The sequence below is a fragment of the Felis catus genome, chromosome F1 (genome assembly GCF_018350175.1).
Source record: "Felis catus isolate Fca126 chromosome F1, F.catus_Fca126_mat1.0, whole genome shotgun sequence".
In the NCBI taxonomy this organism is placed as follows: Eukaryota; Metazoa; Chordata; class Mammalia; order Carnivora; family Felidae; genus Felis; species Felis catus.
In genome coordinates this window covers 10,413,421-10,435,850 of record NC_058384.1, presented here as the reverse complement: position 1 = coordinate 10,435,850, position 22,430 = coordinate 10,413,421, and the positions used below count along the sequence as shown (strand labels likewise).

Sequence of the window (22,430 nt, the reverse complement as noted above, 5' to 3'; positions counted from 1 at the left end):
AATTCTGTTGTTAGCTGGGTATGAGCTTTCAGTAATTTAATATCACAATGCCTCAGTTTCCTCACTATGTATTAACACCTTTACTTCCTTTTGAATCCATCCGACCTCTAAAACACCTCAGGGAAAAGCTGTAACTAACCAAATTCCTTAGGATGCTTTCGACCCCAGAAGAACAAAGTTGCTCTACAACAGAATCGTATATACTAAGCTGTGGATTTTTTGCCACACCACAATTACAGTTACAATAGCATAGCCAAAACACAGTATTAACCGTGATGCTAGATTCTGTGCTAAGTTCTAAGTAAAAGTTCTTTCTCTTCTGTACTTCAAAAAAAAAAAAAAAGTATTTTTTTTTTTATTTAGAGGGAGAGAGAGCGCACAGGAGCAGGGGAGAGGCAGAGAGGGAGACCGAGAATCCCAAGCAGGCTCTGTGTTATCAGCGTAGAGCCTGACGCAGGGCTCGAGCTCACAAACTGCGAGGCCATGACCTGAGCCGAAATCAAGAGTCAGACGCTTCAACGACTGAGCCCCCAGGTGCCCCTTCTGTACTCTCTATAAGTAGAAATCGACGCCTTTCCTTGTTCATCCAGCCTACCAGTTATCCAGATAAATGTTGACTTTCAATTTCTTCTGAAGAATTCATACAAAATAATTTTTTTATTTTCAATACCAAGAATATCAACTCTTCCCTGCGAATTTCTGCTCCTATAGAGGACCTCAAAACAGAATCTAGGTCTTTGGATTTATTTCCTTAAGCAATGAAGGAATTACACCTGCCAAAGCCGTTTCCTAATTTCATTCGGGCCAGAGGAGCCACGTTATTGGCGAACAATCTGTTAGTGGTGCTTGCGATCCTCCCCAGCCAGCGTTATTTCCCCTCGTCCTCTCTTGCTTTCTCTCTTGTTTTCTGTCTTACTCTGCTTCTGTCTCACGGCTCAGTGTCCTCTCCTGCACCAGGCAAGTGGCAGAGAGCACAGGGCGGCGGGCAAAAGGGCAATCAGCCGTTACCTGGTGAGATCCAGAAGGCAGGCTCTTTACTAGACCCTCTGTGTCGCAGGGGGACTTCCGGGGAGCCTGCTTAACCGGTGAGACACTCTCTGATGTACTGCAGCTGATGAGTTGGCAATGTGGAGAACAGATGTAAAAAAAAAAAAAAAATTAATTAAAATAAAGGGGGAAAAATATAGAAATGCAAGTGATGACAAGATGAAGCCGCAGATAGAACAAAACACGACAGAACGATGAGTGTCAAAATGATCACAGATCTTGAGACTTTTTTTTTAATCCCTGACACTATCTCTTGTAAGTCAGTGAACCTCCTTTGGGCTAAATACAGAAGCCAGTACGGTGCCACCTCTTTGCCTCACTGTGCAATAATCCTGTCTCCTGAAGGGCCTCTGGCTATAATGCCCATTTATCCTCTGGCTGCTTCGTGTGTTTCTCCTGCCGTCACTCCTCTGGGATAAAGGTTTACGGGAGTAAGCTAAGCCTTCGTAACAGCAATGCAAGGCGAGCCCCTGCTGAATGTATTTCCCGAATTACAGATCCACATCGAGGCTGTAGTCCTGGCTCATCTCATTCCTTTCATTCCCTAGTTCCCCATCTTCGGTGTCCCCCCCCCCCCCCCCCCCCCCCCCCCGAGAACTACAACCAAACGAAAGAAAACCCAGGAAGTCGTGAGTGATAAGAAACTGTGGAATGCCACATCACACAGGCTGGACTTTTTCAAGGGCCTGGGGGGGGGGGGGGTCTTTAACAACAAGGATTATCTCGTAAATAAAGAAGGGAAGGCAAATGCCGGGAGGGAACTCTTTAGGGATTCTCTATTGGTACTTGTCAGAGCTTCAATCCTTTCGGATGTATTTTTAAAGAAAATCTTAGGAGTTTGGCAAGGTTCACGTTCAAGTGTTGTTACGAAGACCGAAGCCAGCTGTGTGTTTAAGCTGCGTCTTCTCTGAAACGGGAAGCTTTGCATCCCAAATGAAAATGGTCTGAGTATCTAACACAGAGAGGGTCTCAATCACAACTCAATTCATGCATAAAAGAACACTAAAACACACACACACATACACACACACGCGTGCGCGCACACACACACACACACACACACAAAGCCATTCTACATGAAGAACATATATATTCGGATAATCGTACAAGCCCTAGGAAACCTGACAACCCAGTTTCACTGGGCTGGTATGCTCGACAAGTTGCCAGTGCAAACGCAGGACGTATTTGCGGACAGACCATAATAACTGTGGGGTTAGCTCGGAGCAAGCTAGTTAGTCGTCAACAAGGGAGATGGGCTGAATACGTACACACGAATGTTAACAGCAACGGGCGATGTGATTAGTTACCATGTGTCTAGTGTAGGTGGAAGGAGACCCCAGCCCTGTTACAGTCCCAGTGTGTCGTCTATGTCAGCTTTTCTTAAGAAGTGGAAGATAAGCAGGATCTGATCCCGGCACACCAAGGTAGAAAAAGGGAGGGGGGGGAGAAAAAACCGAAGTAAGAAGAAGAGCAGCATTCACGACGCCATGCAGGATTCGAAGGCACGCTCTTCTGCCCCTTTATGAACCCCAAAGCGAAGAACTACAGAGGCTGGTATGTCCCCATCCTGGATTAGTCTCCCGTTGAAAACCAACACTCCGGTTATATTTCCTCGTAAAGCACTCACCATGCAAGGGGGGGGGGGGGGGGGGGGGGAGATACAGTCGGCAGAACAGAAGCATTCCGAGCAAACGGTATCTGAGTTTGAACACTCGAGCTTGTTTGAAACACGGCACTCCTAAAGCCCGGCGCAGAGGGGCCCGGGTTCCCGCCGTCCACGAGCAAGGGGGCCCGGGGCATGCAACCCTCTCAGATCACCGTGCCTTCGGGCTGGGTAAGCCGCGCCCGTGCACGTGGGACCCGGCTCGTGCTACAACTGGAACCCGGCCTCCGCTCAGTCTTACCCCACGAGTTCTACATAGCTTACATGGGTCAGCTGTCCAGCTGGAGTCGGGGAGAGAGAAGGTCCTCAGTTAGGCACACACCCTCTGCTCCAAGGGAACAGCCATAAACAAAAAGAAAATCTATTCCCCTCTCTGTTTGGGTGCCCAACTTTTACTGTATCCCAGTTTGGATGGGTCCAGCCATGCACTCCAGAATGATCAAAGCAATACAGCTGCTTACAAAAGTACAGAAAGGAAAAGCCCTCATCATCACGTCCGTCAGCTGAAGCCGTTTACCGGCTTCCCTGCACCAAACCGAAGAAAGGGACACTGATCCCTCTGAAGCAGGGATTAGTGTCACAGCCCACGTCTGACAGCAGGCCACCGATTTCTGCGTGCCCACGTCGGCACGCCTCTGATTCTGGTGCAAATGCGAACAGTAACTAATTCTTCACAATTCTTTTTCCATAAAAAATACAGGCAGTTTTTGATTCCTTCCCCCACCCACCCACCCCCGCCCTTTCCCCCCAAAGCAGTGCTTCTTACCCAGTGTAGTCTCGTTTAGAGTTTCTCCTTCTATAGAGGACAGCCAGGATCATGCTGATGAGCAGAGTGAGCCCTAGGACCACGGCAGTAACTATACCCACCACCACCCAAACTGGAAACACGGGCAAGATCTCTAGAGAGAAAGAACAAAATCGTTTTAAGGTGCTTTGCTACCAAGAGCAGACGTGGGATTTTATGAAATTAGTAAGCGAGCGCTTTAGCGGTGACCACGTCCTCTTTTATCATCCGCGTTACGAACTTCTGGTGTCTAACTGAGGATGTACACATCCTAAAGAATGAGCTTCAGGGCCAAGCGTTTCTGCACACACAATCCCTCCCTTTCAATGCTCTGAAGTCAAAGAAAACCCAGGGTGTGAATTCACCTCAGTGTGCTCTCCAACAAAGCAGACTTTGTCTCAAAAGGAGACACCAGAACCTGCAATTCCTGCTTATTTTCAAAAAAAGGAAGAAGAAAAAAAAAAAAAAAGGAGGGTTGCGGGGAGAAAGAACTGTACTGTTTTTGCAAACGTTAAAACTTTCTCCTGGAGAATGGAGAAGCAGTATTCATCTTCTCTCCCGGTGCCCACTCCACCCAAGCACAGCGGATTTGGTCTTAACTTCTGATAAACACTGAAAACTGGAAACTCCCGAAACCGGACCAGCAGGCTCCAGGTATCCGAAGGAGGAGGCCGGCTGCTACAGCTGTGTGAGTGTGGCTCCCCGCACCCTGGCACGTGAGGAGGGACCACAGGTGCACAGGAACAGGGACATAACTAGCACAAAAACGCCCCTTCCAAATGCACCCGGAGATGGAACTCTTGTTCTCCAACTAAACCGGAGATAAAGGGGACTGCACCATCACCGCCGAAATACTCAAGAAGTACCTTTCTCTACAACATAGAGCCTAATGTGTCCTGGTTGGACAACAATGTCAGGAGGGTTCTTGACATCACAAATATAGGTGCCGTTGTGTATAAACTGCATATTTTCTATGTTGATTGACGCATCTTTCTTGTCGAGGTCTCCAGCCCAGCTGATTCTGTCCTTAAACGGTGGGTAATTCCCAGGATACACCTGCCCTTGCGAGTAGTGGAAAAACTGCAATTAGAAAAAAAAAGAACACATGAGATTTTCTAAAGGCAGACGCTCTAAACTCTGTAATAGGCATGCTGTGTGTGGAAGGTTCTTTTTTTAAAAAAGACTTCATACAGAAAGAAATACAACTTCGTATCGCAAATAAGCTATGGAATCTAAGCCAGACCGTTTAGAAATCACAGGGTTCAATCCTATTTCAGTGGAAGAAATAGACTCATGTGTCATCTTAAATCTTCGCAATATACCCCTGATGTAGTGATTACTGCCCACTTTTTCATATAGAAGGAAAAGGAGACTCAAAGAAGCCATTGGCCCAAGGTTATAGTGATAACAGGTGATGAATCCAAAGTCAAAGTCAGGACCATCTGACCCTTCACAGCCAGTGATTGTCATCGTGACAGAGCCTGTGAATCCAAAAGTTTCAGTCTGGATTCATGAAGTTTACTATTTAGTTATACAAAGACATGAAGAAAACAAAGCCTAAATATGACAGATCAGTTAGTCTGATGGGTTTCTCCCTCTTAGGTATCAGTTTCCTCTGGAAATGGCATGGGTGTGTGAGTGGAAGCCCAGACACCCCCAATGTTCTCGCTTCTCTTTGAAGAGTCAGACTCTAGCTCACTCTTTCCTCACACCTGCTTTTAGTCAAGGAACTCCTTTCTCAAAGAAAACGCTGACAAGGGCTGGTCAAGCCCAGCACCTTGGAAACTAGATTAAGGCCTGGCAAGTGGGGATCTATCCTGATACCTGGCTTCAATCCAAGCATCTCGGCAGGAGGCCTGATGCCTTTCTTCTTATTCACAGGTCGGGTGATAGTGGGGCCAGGCAAACAAATCAGTAGGAGTCAACCACGAGCTCCACAATAACTCAAACGGAACGTTTTCAGAACCCTCTGAACACAGCAAATCCTCCCTATGATCGCACCCATTCCTAAGATTTAAGGACCATTGATATTTTGGTAACTCCCCAGCCCCTCTCTCCATCCGTGATGTTCCCCTGAGCCCTAGAATCTCCTCACCCAAATGCCTACTTACTTTACAACCCAGCTGCCTACCTCCAAATTTATCACCTTGTTCTGTAACCTCCACCTTCCACCTGTGTGTCCCATCTCAACGGGTGGATTATTCCAGTCTCCCGAACTATAATCCCGGAGTAATCCTTGATTCCTCTACCTTCCTTCCCATCCAGTTAATCTCCACCCAGTGAATCCTGTCAATTCTACCTCATATCTTTCTCTCTTCTCTCCACTGAAGTCCCACTGATAATACCTCATTTCATGCTCTCATCATCTTGGACTGTGGCCTCTTTACTGGCCTTGATCTCCTCTAACCCACCCTCCACAATGCCTAAATGATCACTAGAAAATATTAATAGTAATAATTACATTATTATCATTTATCAAGCATAAACCCCTATGCTTAATATAATCTAAATGCTCGTTAAGAACTATGAAGGCTCTCAGGAACTAAGATCTGGGTGGCTCAGTTGGCTGAGCATCTGACTTTGGCTCGGGTCATGATCTCATGGTTCAACGGTTTGAGCCCCGCGTCGGGCTCTGTGCTGACAGCTCAGAGCCTGGAGCCTGCTTTGGATTCTGTGTCTCCCTCTCTTTCTGCCCTTCTCCACTTGCACTCTGTCTCTCTGAAAAATAAATAAATGTTAAAAAAAAAAAAAACAACTATGAAGGCTCTCAGATTTTACCCTCCTTGGAAGTCTGTTAGAGTTTTTACTAGCTTGGAGATGATCTCATAAGAGAATGGAAGCAGGGCTGAAGTGTGAAGCTGGAAGTGACCTGTAAGACATTCTAGACAAAGCGCTGAGCGTTGTTAGCAGTGGGAAACTGGGCTTTCCAACGAAAGGAGGGATAAGGTACAAGAACTGTTGTAGGGCTATGAACCTCGTGGAATGTAAGGTTGGATTGAAAGATGAACAGAAGTGGAGGAACAACCAAGGGGGCTACTGCACTAGTCCTCGCACGGTTTTTATCATGTGATGGAGAGCAGAGAAGCAGGAAAGCTGATGAGTGCTAAATGTCAGAAATCAAAACAGAAGACCCAGCAAACATTCTTATTTCCTGGGATGGAAAAGAAGTGGGAGCAGATAGGGAAGGGCAGGACCAAAATAAACCCCCATAAGACTCAAGATTTTAAATTTTGGGTCATTAGACAAACACAGCTACCTGAAAAGAACTAGCAAAGAAGGTAAACAGAGGGGAGAAAAGATGAGTTCCAGCTTAGACATGGGGACTCTGATTCCACAGCCTAGAAAAGGCATCTGTGGTATGCCGGGCTTCAATTTTCCTGAAAATCTGTGAAAATCAAAAGCATCCTGCTCATCTTCTTATACACGTTCTGACACCTGTGAGTTAAAAGATCTTCCATCAATAGCTAAGCATTCTGGAACTACCTGTAACCAGGCTGGTGTGGAAGTACCAATGGATTAGCTAAATACACTCATCAAAAATACAGCATGTTCTTTATAGTAAGTCTTGAGGTATGTTCACCTGCCTTGACCCCCTCGGCAAGAATGTTTGTAGCATAAATGGAGCCACTACTTGAAAGAAAGTTATTACCATTGGACACCTTCCAGGGGATGTTTAATTTGCTGTAGACTAAACAATGCCCCCCATGTCTACTCTGACCAAAGACTTCAGCTGGGAAACCCTCGCAGGTTTAAACAATTCTTCAGACTTTCTTGAGTAAACCTACGTGTGCTTACTTTTGCCTCTACAGGAAGCATGTTGTGCACTGAGGCCACATTTGTGTGAAGCAGCAGTAAGTTTTCCCAGGTGTGTGTGTGTGTGTGTGTGTGTGTGTGTGATGCCTGCTCTCACTCACTCCTGTGCTACCACACACAGAATCACACCCAGCCGGACCCGGTGAGCACTCCTGGACTTGACCTCAGCCTTCCTTCCTTCCTTCTTGGTACAACACCCAGGGCTTCCTCCTTTTTTATATAAATCCTGGGGGACACAGGTCCACCCAAGAATTTGGAAATCGGGTATATATTCCAACCCAGTGCAACCGAGATTTTCTTTTGGAGACTTATTTCAACAGAAGATACATAGCTTTGATAACGTCACCTATGAAACTGAAGCCACTGAGGCTAAACATAAAAACGGTTTTATTTCAGGGGCTATAGTCATCTCAATGCACACCCCTAAGTTTTCCCAGAGAAGACCCTCAGGAACTCAGGACCTAGAGACAATGGACAGGTAGTCCCTCTGTTCTTTAAGGAAAGGCATCAAGGGTAAATTCTTAACACAAGGCTTTCTGGAAAAAAAAAAAAAAGACACTTCAAAATGTCATAGCAGCAGCTATGAGGCAGATAATTCCCACTAGAGTTTCTAAGCTGTGCCTTCTCAACAGGGGTGACATCTCCCCTGGGGGGGGGGGGCAAATACTGGCTCTAAGGGCAAGGGAGAAAGAGAAAAATATTTTGCTCTTTTTACACATAAAGCACAGATATGCAATATATCTGTAGTATTAAAATTGCATGGGGCACCTGGGTGGCTCAGTCGGTTGAGGGTCCAACTCTTGATTTTGGCTCAGGTCATGATCTCATGGTCATGGAATCAAGCCCTGAGTCGGGCTCCATGCTGAGCATGGAGCCCCCCCCCCACCCCCCGTGCCTCTGCCTGTGCCCTGCTCTCTCTCTTAAAAAAAAAAAAAAAGCCAAAAACCTATAAATAAATAAATAAATAAATAAATAAATAAGTGAGTGAGTGAGTGAATGAACGAAGTTTCGTAGATGGGGGCAGAAATTGGGAAAAGTGGGTTTTAAAAAGACTCCTTAGGAAGGTGATCATGAATAAAAAGACTGAGAAACAGTGCTTCAAGCAATCCCTAAAGCCTAGAGTTGGTTATCAACAAATGTTTCCATCTGAGAGAGAAAGAACACGTAAGGGAAAAAAACCGAGTAACCAGAGCGCAAGAAAACGGGGTGTGAATGATTCCAGCCCGGACGGTGTGACGACTCTCGGAGCAGGTCCCCAGGCCCTCCCCAGCCTGTAAGCGGGGAGAAGTCTCCTTCCTCGTGAAGGTGAGGGGGTGATGTGAGGGGCGTAATTACATCCGGGTGAGGACCAACAAGGTGACTCGTCATCATGCAAGAGGAGAAGTGGTCGGGAAGAGAAATGACAGACTCTGTCCCAGCTGCGCACGGACAACCGGGACTGTGAAACACCGCGAAAGCACGTGCTGATACTTAAAGGACGGTCAACACGCAGACGGAACGGAAACACGGTGAGTTATGCCCGCTAGCCACCTCAGGAACTAGACCTAGCAGGAGCAGACTTGAACAATGTCCCCCTGGGCCCTCACAGCAGCCCCAGAAAGTGTGAGCATCCCCCCTCTTTGGGACAAGAACCAGGATGGTCGGTGTTGAAGAGCCCCACGGCTCAGCCAGCACTCGGCTAGTTACTAACTGGACCTCGCTTTCGTTCTGCCACTCATCTTAGTCTGAAGTCACCCACAAACCATTCCCTTTTTTTTTTTTTTAAAGAGAGAGACAGAGGGAGGGAGGGAGAGAGAGCACATGCGCACCATGCGGGGCTCGATCTCACAACCGAGACATCATGACCGCAGATGAAATTAAGAGTGGGACGCTTAACCGACTGAGCCACCCAGGTGCCCCACCAATGTGCCATCCTTACTCCTACTGAGGACTGAGGGCAGCCTGGGTTGCACACGGTTCTGAAGACCCCACATCCCCACCGCCCAGTGAGCTCCAGGGACGACTGCTGAGTCAGGCGGCTCTACGATAAATGCAAACCACCTCATAATTAAGTCAGAAAGGGGTGTGGGTGTGTGGGTGTGTGTGTAACAGGAAGCCCTCAAAGAAATTCAATAAAAAATGGGGCAAATGAAAGCTGAAATGCGGAGGATAAACCACGATCAGAGTCAGCAAGGCCGGCCAGCGGGGGCTCCGTGGAAGAGAAATTCCATAAGGGGATTTGATGGAGAAGAACTGGGGGGGCGGCAAGGAGGAGAGTGCTGTGCAAAGCCAAGGAAAGAGCTGCATTCAAGAGATGCTGAACTTATTTTTTCCTGGAGAGTTTAGAGCAAGAGAAGGGCCTTGAAATCTCCGAGTCAACGCAGTCACTTCTTTGGGAAGGGAACCATCCGAAGAATGGGTATTTCTGACATCACAGCCGTAAAGAACCCGGGAGGCAGGCCCAGCGGGCGCGATCAAGCATTCCTACCGACACAGTGGTGTCGGTCCCCTCTGGCTGGAAGCTCCAGGAGACTGAGGTCAACGTGCCGGTGGTATTAGTAGACTTGAACTTGCAAGTCAGCTTCCCTTGTGTCCCATTTGCCACGAAGATTTCTTTTGGGGTATATACCTCCAAGGCCGATGTGCCCGTGGTCACTGGAGAAGAGAGGAGCAAGGAAAGCGTGAGTAGCATTTAGTGTGAATATCATGCTGCATATGACAAAGATATGAGAAAGTTACTTGATATACACAGTTACAGAGATTATCTATCTATCAATCAGTCATCTCTCTCTCTCTCTGCTGCCATTGTGTAATATACATTTCTGGCAGACTATTTCACAGCCAGGTACTTCCCAGAAGCGGGATAAACTGCTGACGGTCTGGGATTTTGTTTTTGGTTTTTAGTAAGAAGATACTTTCACGAGTTCAGCTATTACCTCATGTTTATGTTTTCTTTTTCATTAATAGACTTTATTTCTTAGAGCAGTTTTAGGGTTACAGAAACACTGAGCATGAGGGGCGCCTGGGTGGCTCAGTCGGTTGAGCGGCCGACTTCGGCTCAGGTCATGATCTCGCGGTCCGTGAGTTCGAGCCCCGCGTCGGGCTCTGTGCTGACCGCTCAGAGCCTGGAGCCTGTTTCAGATTCTGTGTCTCCCTCTCTCTGCCCCTCCCCCGTTCATGCTCTGTCTCTCTCTGTCTCAAAAATAAATAAACGTTAAAAAAAGTTAAAAAAAAAAAAACACTGAGCATGAAGCAGAGAGTTCCAGTATATTCCCCCACCCCTACCCCCAGTTTCCCCTACTCATAACATCTTTTGTGAGTGTGGTATGTGTTACAATTGATGAGCCAATACTGTTACACTATTAACTAAAGCCCATCATTTATGGTAGGGTTCACTGTGTGTTACACATTCCATGGCTTTTGACAAATGTACAATGACATGTATCCACTATTATAATAAAACACAGAATCCTTTTACTGTCCTAAACATCCCATGTTCCACCCATTCATTCCTCCCCCCTCCCCCTAAACCCCTGGCAAACACTGATTTTTTTCCTGTATCTGTACGTTTGCCTTTTCCAGAACATTACAGAGCCGGAATCCTACAGCCTTTTCAGATTAGCTTTTATCACTTAGCGCTATTTACTTAAGTTTGCTCCTTGTCGTTTTATAGCATGACAGTTCATTTCTTTTGATTGCTGAGTAATATTCACGGTATGGATATTATCCATTCACCTCCTGAAGGACATCTTGGTTGCTTCCCTGGTGGTCTGTTTTTAATGATGTAGAGGCCATATATATATATATATATATATATATATATATATATATATAAAGATGTGTATATATATATATATATATACACACACACACACACAAATATGTATATATAAATATATATATTATATATAAATATAACATATAAATATAAACATATATTAAAAATATGTATATATAAATAAATATAAATATAAATATATATTAAAAATATGTATATATATGTATATATATATATACACACACACATATATACATATTTTTTTTTGCTTAAGTAGTTCTCACATTCACCTGTTAAATTTCAACTGCTATCACACTGAACTTCTCTCATCTGCCATTTAATTTTAACACAATTAAAACTATTCTAGGTAAGGTATCACTTCATTCAGAGCCGTGTTTATTATTTCACTGATCCTTTTCCTGTAAGGGATTTAAGGCAAAAAACATGCACAACATGCTGTTTTTGTTAATGAAATGCCATCTACTGTTACATCTCAGTGTAACCTGTGCTAGATAACTGTGAGTTCAAGACCCAGCTGACCACACCGGGCCACGTTTTCACTCTACCCCTTGAGTTTTATTCAGTCAGCCTAAGCCCAGAAATAGTAATTCAAATGTCTATCACTTGTAATACAAAAATAGCTCCTTTTTTTTTTTCCCAAGATCTGTAATCAGAGGCAACTGAATTAATCAGAGTTTTAAGGATGGCTGCTAAAATAATCTTCACTTAAAAAAGACACTTTCCTGGATTAAGTGAAGGTCAGAAAGGAAATTCGTTAGCCTAAAAATGGACACAATTAAAGCTGATGGAGGAAATATTATCTTCCAAATAGGGTATTTTCTAAAGAAATGGTTTGGAAAGAATCCGTATCTGCAGTGTTCCAATTATTCTTAGAATGTAACAGATGAGCAGAAGGAGGAGGGGTTTACTGTCACCCAGGACTGATGGTCACACTCAGTTTTTCTTCCTGAGGTCTTGCCCGAGACTCTAGGCCAGGCAGAAAAAGAGTACTCCCCCAGTTCTCCCAACCATCTTCCAAATGTTTATTCGCAGGACACAATGGGCACTTTGGCTATTCTTTTAAATAAACTGATAGCCATACTGTATCAATCAGATTTTTTTTCTGCTAAAGAGGGTGGATTATTATTATAGAGAACAATGGAGTATTATTTGTGGCCCAAACCTCAAAACAAACCCTTCTTTCAAACAAGAAGCAAACAAAAGATGTTCCTTGCCTTTGTGGGTAGGCAGAAAACCAGCCCCAGGGCATCTGAGTTCAAACCGAGGGACAAAGCACAAGACCAGAAGATCTGACCAGCTTTTCCAGGAAGCAGTGTTGGCTTATAACCCTTATTTATGCTGCGTGATTTTGACTAGTTTTCTCCACAGTGGCAAGCGCTACAAGGAAAGCCAGTCTGCGAAGTCAATAAATAAGTCTCCTCAAGGGTTTTCTCAAGCCAGATCCCTGCCTCAAGGCCGGCCTGCAAAATCTGGTCGGTACCGGAGAGGTTATTTAAAGATGTTTCAGTTTACAGTCACGGAATTTTGGCCGAAAAGACTAACCAAATCCCTAAAGTGGCTTTTAGACAATTGATCTGAGGCAGACTTAACTACACCAGAGCTGGTTAATATACAAGTGACTTAAAAAAAAAAAAACAAACAAAAAAACAAAAACAAAAACCCTCACTCTTTGGCTCATTTGCACAGACAGCTGTTACAGCCAGGGTTATGGATTCCAACTCTGGCCAATCAGCTGTTCCAAAAGAACAAAATGGCTCCATGCACAGCTAGTTAGCATCCTCTGATCCCTGACACTCTCTCTCTCTCTCTCTCTCTCTCTCTCTCTCTCTCTCTCTTTCCAGCTGTCCTAGTTCTTGGAGATCCCAACTAGTCATAAAATGAACTTCCCAAAGCCCTGGTCTCTTTGTTGATCTTCTCTTCTACAAAAATGTTACCCTCAGGCCTGTCCCAGCCCCCCATTCTCACATCTGACCCTCGGCCAGGGCTTCTCCGCCTTAGCACTACTGACAACCGGGCTGGATTGTTCTCTGCTCAGGTCTGTTCTATGCATCGCAGGATGTTCAGCAGGGTCCCTGGCCTCTACCAGGTGTCAGTGGAATCTTCTCCCCTTCCAGCTATGGCAACCAAAAAGGTCCCCAGACATTGAAACATCCTCTCAGGGGCCAAGTTACCGTGGCTGAGAATCAGTGCCCCAGACCCTACCAATACGAGCACCCGCTCCACAATCTCAAGCTTCTCTGCTCTCTGATGGCCTCCTCCTGTCTTTCCAGACCACTTCCTCCAACACTCTGACTTTGCTGATCCTTCAGCTGCATCAGAACCTAAGATCTGTCACCCCCCCCCCCAGAGGACCACTTCGTACCCTCCTCTCTGTGCTTCCTAGTTCACTGAGAAAACAAGCAAACCTGAAGGCAACTTCCTCGCGTCCCTCGCTCCCCGCAGCAGCGCCCCGTGCTCCGTGTTTCCTCTGCTACCACATCCGAAAGGTCTGCACCTCTCCTCGGGGCCGGTCCCTGCTCGGGGCACAGGACCCCGTCTTCTCTCGCCTAACCAAGGATGTTAATCCAGCAATCCTCCCTCTTTCTCCTGAAGTTCTCACTCTCAACTGGGTTACTGCCACCGGCCAAATAAATACCTATATTTATATCCCAGGTTTAGGGGGAAAAACATCTTGACCCTGCATCTCATTTGAAAGAACTGTCTATATTCACCGTGTGCAGTTTCTCTCCTCCCATATTCTCTCCATTTTTTTCAATTCTTTTAAGTTTATTTGAGAGAGAGAGACAGACAGAGAAAGAGTGCAAGCACGCATGGGGGAAGGGCAGAGAAAGAGGGAGAAAGGAGAATCCCAAACAGGATGCGGGGCTCGATCTCACGAACCGTGAAGTCATGACCTGAGTTGAAATCAAGAGCTGGACGCTTAACCCACTGAGCCACCCAGCCACCCCCTCTTATATTTTCTCGAATAAACCCAATCCAGGCTTTTATCCCCAGTACTCCACTAAAACTATTTTTTTAAAATTTTTTTAATGTTTATTTTTGAGAGAGACAGAGACAAGATGTGAGTGGGTTAGGGGCAGAGAGAGAGGGAGACAGAACCTGAAGCAGGCTCCAGGCTCCGAGCTGTCGGCACAGAGCCTGACGTGGGGCTCGAACTCACAAGCTATGAGATCATGACCTGAGCTGAAGTCGGACGCTCAACCGACTGAGCCACCCAGGTGCCCCTAAAACTATTCTTGTCAAAGAATCTAATGGCCTCCATGTGGCTAAATCAACAGTCAATTCTCAAACTGACCTATTGCAACATCTGACACAGCCGATCCCTCCCAGCCTCGGAACACTTTTTCTTCCCATTTTAACTTCTGAAGCATCACTCTTTTGTTCTCTTATCTCACTGCCTGTTCCTTTCTAGTTCTCTGACCTCTGCATGTTGGAGAGTCCCAGATTCTCCCACTGACCTCTTATCTCTTGGGGACCTCATCTAGTTTCAAGGCTGTAAATATCACCTAAACGCTGATGATCCCTGTACACACACACACACACACACACACCTATCAACGACTTCACTTGGATCTACCTGGCATCTCAAATTTAATATGACCAAATTGAATTCCCGATTCCCATCCTCAAACCCACCCTTCCACAGCCTATCCCGTTTCTGTACATGGCAATCCCAGCCTTCCAGTGGCTGAGGCCAAAACCCGGGAGTCCTTCTTGAGACCTCTTTCTCACATCCTTACCACCACGCTGTCACAAAACAGGTTTGTATCTACTTAGAAACATCTTCTCAAAAGTGACCTCTCACTGCCTCTCTCAGTGCTGCCATCTTGGTCCAAGCCACTCTCCTCTTTCACTTGGGATATTTCAGTGGCTTCCTAAACCGGTGTCTGCTCCTACCCTCACCCACTCAACCACAGCCAGTCTGTGCTTTTTAAAATGCATTATCAGGGGGCGCCTGGGTGGCTCAGTCGGTTAAGTGCCTGACTCTTGGTTTCGGCTCGGGTCATGATCTCATGGTTTGTGGGCTCGAGCCCCACATCAGGCTCCAAGCCGACAGTGTGGAGCCTGCTTGGGATTCTCTCTCTCTCCGCCCCCACCCCCTGCTCCTTCTCTGCTCGCTCTGTTTCTCTCTCTCAAAATAAACTGAAAAAAAATTGTAAATGCATATCAGATCTTATTACTCCTCTGCTCCAAACACTCCAAACAGTCTCCACATTAGCCAGGATCAGGACAAAGTCCTCACAGGTCCACAAAGCCCGACAAGAGCTAACTCCTAGCCACCTCTCAGACCTCGCCTCCCACCCTCCTCCCTCAGACACGCTGCAGCAGCCACCCTGGTCATTTTGTAGCTCCTCTGCCCGGGATGGGGGCCCCCAAGGACAGAGAACGCTAAGGACAAAAACATGGAGGTATCCCAGGAAGTCACGATGCCAGGAGAGACAAGGGCAGAGCAAGCAGCGATGTGGCACCCTGAGTCAGGTGCTCCCCCGGCTGCTCTCGGGAGGAGTCTGGGGAGACACCCTTGCTTACGGTGCCTGTGGTCGCCAAGCACAGCACGGCGGTTTCTAACCAAATGCGATGAGCAAGATGGGACTGCCAGAGAAGCTCTCCTGTGTGGGGAAAACACAGGTTTCCCTCTCGGACTGCATTCCATGAGGCTCAAGCAAGGGATGAGTTCACTGGTTTCTTAAACAATTGGGAATGGTTTGCTTTGTCCAGGCCTTTTCTTTTCCCCTCCTGAGTCACTAGGAGTATTATGGCGATACACAGTAAAATTATTGTGGAATTCAGACGGGCCTGTCTTCACAGTCATAAAAGGGAGTTTTTAGGGACCAGTTAAAATGGCTAAAAATGCAAATGTAAAGTACCCTGAGATGCAGAGAAACCACTGCTCTAAACTCCATCAAGTCCATGCCACTGAGGATGGGAATCCCAGTCTGAACGAGACGTTAAATAGGGGTCTTTTAGGCCTGAGATTTACAGTTACAGTACACGGGCAAAAACTGCTGTGAAAAGTATCAAAGCTTTAATTCAAAAACTTGGATGGGGAAAAGTGTCCTGTTGAATTCCGGAAAAACCAATTGCCTCAGGAATAAAAAACACAGAAATGAAATGAAATGAAATGGAAAGATTAAGTGATATGTAAACGTTTTTATATCCTGCCAACTTTGGACTCTGAGTTATATATTAACTTACATGTAAATTTCAAAAACGGTAACAGGCGCTGAGCTTACGACTTTCTTCCTGGGGAAGGAATCCTGACCTGCTAAGTTACACCAGCATCCAGAGGGCAAGAAGATGAACAAGAACAGTCCTTCTTGTAGGAGATCAATTCAAATGAAAAAAGCCTGAAAAATCGTTTGACAAGTAATCGAAGAGTTCGCAGAATCAACTCAACACGGGTCATTTGTTTCTACAGCAGTCAACTATGACACCTACAGCTTGGTTTTCTTCCATTTTGGATGGAGAACCAGAACAGTTTTGGGGGAAAATCCAAGTAAATACACAATACAAAATAACACCCATCACAACCCCAAAGGAAAAAAGCAAATTCAAAATCAAGAATAGTTTGGCCAGGAGTCTGTTTCCTGATGTGATCTGTTTCAATACCGTGAATTGTTGAAGAAATGCCATGTCAGTAATGCCTCCAAAAGTGCCAAATGGTCTTGCTCCAAGTAAATTCAAACTCATACTATAAAATCATCTGAAATACACTGGAATAGCGTTATTACGGATGAATAAACACTTGCGGGGCCTAGACGGAGATCCCAAAACGTAACAAGTGAAACAATTCTTTGGCATATCACTTCTGGGTCCATTTGTAATACCCTGGTTTGTAAAAACCTTATCCTTTGAACAGCTCCCACCACAGTTTTCCTTGAAACTGAAAGAAGGCTTTTGTTTTGATTTTTTTTTTTTTTTTTTTTTTTGGAAACACTTTGATGTCACCAGAATATTCTCCTGCCTAGAAGAATACAATCAAGTAATTTATTTAAATAGATTTCTGGCCTATCTCACCGGTACACAGTGTTAACCTGATATCGTAATATCGCCTAACCACAAGCATAAACATGACCTTTCAAAACATACTAAAAGGGAGAAATAAAAGGGCACTGAACACAACCGAGACGAGTGGCTCGGAGTGGAGGAAGGTAGACGGGGCAGGAGGAAAAAAGGCACACACTACTGGTAACGTTTTATTTCCTAGGGTAGGCAGTGAGGGCATGGGAGCTCATTTTAACGTGAGCTGTGTAAACTGTAGGCACACACACACACACTCTTTTGTATGTATTTTATTTTTCATAATAAAAACTGCTTTTCTTTTTAAAAGAAAGGAAGACATCAGTAAGGTGATAAGAGATTTACTTCTTCAATTCCAGAATGCTCCAGTGAAAGCATTCAGCACAGGATTCCCTCACAGTGTCAACTGTCACTCCTACAATCAGGCTGGATACCAAGAAGCCAACTGATGACGTCAGTTGGAAACAGCACAGGGGCCGGGCTGGAGGCCTCACATCCTCAGAACGGGACCACTCTGCAGCTGGAGCGGGCTCCTTTCTTCCGTGAGTCAGGGCTATCTATCTTGGACTCCCTCGGCTGGATAGCACAAAGTAAGTGGAGGCTACAAAAATACACTCTCTTCAATGAACCCTAACGATTAATAAATTCAGCTTTTCGCTTGTCAGGAACATACTCCTCTACTACACGCTTTGTCTGTTGTTATGCTTTGGGCCTCAATCTAAAAGTGACACCCTTACAACGTGTGCCCCAAATCCCCACCCTGTGCTCCCTCACATCCTGCCTGCCCCTGCGAAGGCTCCCTCACACTCTACTGGAATGACCGGCTGTCTGGAACCAGGAGAGAGCAGGGGACTGTGTCCACCTTGTTCACCGTCATATTCTCATCACCTCACAAATGCCTTTTGTCAACGCGTTCAACAAACGTTTGCTGGGAAATGGGGAGGAAGGAAGGAAAGGAAAGAAAAGAGAGAAAAAGAAAACGTACCAACTAGACTCAGATAAGCTCAGCCATAAAAATTACACACTTGCTTCACAACAAATGCCTGTAGGATAATGCCCCAAACAAACAGTGTCTGCAAAGATGACTCAGGGCCAGGCTCGGATGCCGAATCTGTCTTGGATGAGGCTGAGCCAGGCTTCGAGAGACTCACCTTCCAATCTAGATGGGAGAATCCCAAAGGAGACTCATCTTTGGAAACGTTCAATAAGAGAAGTCTATGTACTTGAAGACCCTGAATGGCCAAAGCAATCTTGACAAAGAAAAACAGAAATGGAGGTATCACAATTCTAGACTTCAAGTTATATTACAAAGCTGCAGTAATCAAAACAGTGTGGTGCTAGCACAAAAACAGATGCACAGATCAGTGGAACAGAAGAGAGAGCCCAGAAATAACCCACATTTATATGGTCAATTAATCTTCAACAAAGGAGGCATGAATAAGCAACGGGAAAGTCCCTTCAACAAACGGTGTTGGAAAAACTGGACAGCAACACGCAAAAGAATGAAACTGGGCACTTTCTTACACCATACACAAAAATAAACTCAAAATGGATTAAAGATGGGGCATCTGGGTGGCTCAGTCAGTTGAACATCCGACTTTGGCTCAGGTCATGATCTCACAGCTCGTGAGTTTGAGCCCCGCGTCGGGCTCTGTGCTGACAGCTCAGAGCCTGGAGCCAGCTTCAGATTCTGTGTCTCCCTCTCTCTCTGCCCCTAACCCACTCACACCCTGTCTCTGTCTCTCTCAAAAATAAACAAACATTAAAAAAAATTAAGAAGTGGATTAAAGATGTAAATGTGAGATCTGAAACCATAAAAATCCTAGAAGAGAATATAGACAGTAATTTCTCTGACATCAGCTGTAACAACATCTTTCCAGATATGTCTCCTGAGGCAAGGTAAGCAAAAGCAAAAATAAGCTATTGGGACTACACCAAAATAAAAAGCTTCTGCACAGCAAAAGAAGCAACCATCAAAACTAAAAGACAACCTACCGAATGGGAGAAGATACTGCAAATGACATACTGATAAAGGGTTAGTAACCAAAATATATATAAAGAGCTTATACAACTCAACCCTACAAAAAAAAAAAAAAAAAAAAAAAGCCACAAATAATCCAATTTAAAAATGGGCAGAAGACATGAACAGGCATTTCACCAAAGAAGACATCCAGATAGCCAAGAGACACATGAAACGATGCTCCAACGTCATTTCATCATCAGGGAAATGCAAATCAAAACTACAATATGACATCGCCTCACACCTATTAGAATGGCTAAAATAGAAAACACAAAAAACAAGTATCGGTGAGGATGTAGAGAAATAGGATCCCTTGTGCACTGTCGGTGGGAATGCAACCTGGGGCAGCCACCATGGAAGACAGTATGGAGGTTCCCCGGAAGTTAAAAAAAGAACTACCCTAAGACCCAGTAATAGCACTACAGGGTATTTACCCCCAACATACAAAAAGACTAATTCAAAGGGATACATGCTTCCCTATGTCATCTATTGCAGCATTATTTACAATAACCAAATTATGGAAACAACCTAAGTGTCCAACAACAGATGAATGGATAAAGATGTAAATGAATAAAGATACATAATGGAATATTATTCAGCCATAAAAAAAGAATAAAACCTTGCCATTTGCAACAACATGGATGGATCTAGAGAGTATAAGGCTAAGTGAAATGAGACAGAGAAAAATACCACACGATTTCACTCATATGTGGGAATTTAAGAAACAAATGAACAGAGGGAAAAAAGAGAGACAGACCAAGAAACAGACTCCTAACTATAGAGAATAAACTGATGGTTACCGGAGGGGAGGTGGGGGGGGAGGATGGGGTGATGGGGATTAAGGGCACACTTATCTTGATAAGCACTGAGTTATATATGGAACTGCTGAATCACCATATTGTACACCTGAAACTAATATAACACTGTATCTTAACTACACTGGAATTAAAATTAAAAAAAAAAAAACTTTATCTTGAAAAAAATAATAATAAGGCTGTGTACTTTCACTAACACACAGGATTACTCAGCTCCTCTCAGAGTCCATTCCTTCCACTAATGATCAATGTCCAGCTGGCCACATCTCTATCTTTAACCTTTTTTGCACCAACAAAGGTCTTTCTGTTTCTCAAATGAGAGACATTCAAAAGGTCCTGAATCGGGCCAGTCATTGAACTGATCATTTGACTCCTTAAAGCCCTGGGATTTCTTCTTTGCCCTCCTCTATGTATGCACTGTTCATCTTTCTTTCCTGTTACTGCTTTCCTTTCCTTCAATCAACGGTTCATTCTTTCAAACCACACTGGGACTCAGCCTCTGCCCTTAATGGACTGACAGTCTCATGGAGACAAATAAACAAGTATCTACAGTGCAGTGGCAGAGGCATGGTGCCTGGCCCCTGGGACGCAGAGACTTTACAGGACCAGGGCTTCCACTAAAGGACAAAGTGTCCAAACAGTCAAGCAGTCAACCCAAATGCCACAGTTGTAGTCAATCTGAGTTGTATCATCTACATCAAGTGTCCTAGCACCTCTCACTTTTTTTAAAAAAATTTTTTTTCAACGTTTATTTATTTTTGCGACAGAGAGAGACAGAGCATGAACGGGGGAGGGGCAGAGAGAGAGGGAGACACAGAATCGGAAACAGGCTCCAGGCTCTGAGCCATCAGCCCAGAGCCCGACGCGGGGCTCGAACTCACGGACCGCAAGATCGTGACCTGGCTGAAGTCGGACGCTTAACCGACTGCGCCACCCAGGCGCCCCAGCACTTCTCACTTCTTAGCAAACTGATGAAAGTAAGAAATCAGATCATTTTATTTCCGATAGATGATAGTGGACTAAAAGGCTTACGGTAAAGAGCATGTTGAAAGCCCTGGGGGGCACATGTTATAGATAAAAAAAACACAAAAAAAACCCAAAAACAAAACACTATCACATACTTTACACTTCTCATGTGCTAAAATATACTTCTCTTTCTAGTCAAGCAAAAGACCACGGTACCTTACATGTATCTTTCCGAGCTCCCAAATCTTATCAGAAGGTCTACCATATGTCAGAAGATATCTGGACTGAAATTTAATCCAAACCAGAAAAAAAAAAAAAACAAAATACAAAATATTAGGGCCAACAACAGAACATGACACTGGAAAGAATGTGACTATGGTCAAGGGCAAGAAGGGTATTCCTCACCTCCAAAATAAGGTAAAAGGGTGCAACGGAAAAACACCACTTACTGAGTGCTTATTACGGGTAAAGCATTACTAAACTAAGGAAAATGTATCATTTTTCAACAACACTGTTGGGTGTTATCTATTGGATGGAAACTCAAGAGAGGCTAAAGAACTTGCCCAAGTCACTCACTCAGCAGATATGGAGCCAAAAGTCGAATCCAGGATGTCCTGACCCCAAAGCCTAGCTCTTTCCGCTACGCTATTCTCAAGCTTTAGATGAATCTTTTATTCAAACAAAATATGGGTTCTTCTGGGGAACCGAGTATGTAACGGAGAAAGAGGTAGTTTTCACATACAAGTCGGATAAGAAGTATTCAAAACTTACAATTTAAGTCCAAGAACTGCAGCACAGCACAATGGTTCTCGACCTTGGCTGCACACTGGAATCACCTAAGAGCTTTAAAAAATACTGATGCCATTGGGGCGCCTGGGTGGCTCAGTCGGTTAAGCGTCTGGAGCCTGGAGCCTGTTTCCGATTCTGTGTCTCCCTCTCTCTCTCTGACCCTCCCCCATTCATGCTCTGTCTCTCTCTGTCTCAAAAATAAATAAACGTTTAAAAAAAAAATTAAAAAAATACTGATGCCTGGGGCACCTGGGTGGCTCAGTGGGTTAAGCATCTGACTCTTGATTTTGGCTCAGGTCATGATCTCACGGTCCATGGGAACCAAGCCCCATGTTGGGAGGTGTGCCGACAGCTCGGAGCGTGCTTGGGATTCTCTCTCTCCCTCTCTCTGCCCCTCCCCTGCTCGTGCTTTCTCTCCCTCAAAATAAATAAATAAAACATTTAAAAAAACAGTAGCTGTAAAAAATACCGATGCCACACACTGAAACTACTCTGCGTGATACCGTAATGATGGATACATGTCATTATGCATTTGTACAACTTGGAGAGTACGCCCTACTGTAAATCATCGACTTCAGGTGGTTCAGATGTATCGCTGTAGGTTCATCAACTGTAACAAATGCACAGCTCTGCTGGGGATGTTGGTAACGAGGGAGGCTATGCATGCCTGGGACAAAATGGCACAGGGATATATAACCTTTCTCTCAATTTTGCTGTGAAAAATAAAGTCTATT

At 44.9% G+C, this 22,430-nt stretch overlaps 1 protein-coding gene across 1 annotated transcript in view; it reads right to left on the bottom strand.

Moving 5' to 3' along the window:
* Positions 1–22,430, bottom strand: part of MPZL1 (myelin protein zero like 1) — a 66,473-nt gene that overhangs the window by 12,860 nt on the left and 31,183 nt on the right. The window contains exons 2-5 of the mRNA XM_023247958.2: positions 9,775–9,941; positions 4,361–4,574; positions 3,477–3,609; positions 1,009–1,111 (exon numbers count right to left, since the gene is read on the bottom strand). Of these exons, the coding sequence (XP_023103726.1) occupies positions 1,009–1,111; positions 3,477–3,609; positions 4,361–4,574; positions 9,775–9,941 (617 nt within the window). The remainder of the gene's footprint in view (positions 1–1,008; positions 1,112–3,476; positions 3,610–4,360; positions 4,575–9,774; positions 9,942–22,430) is intronic.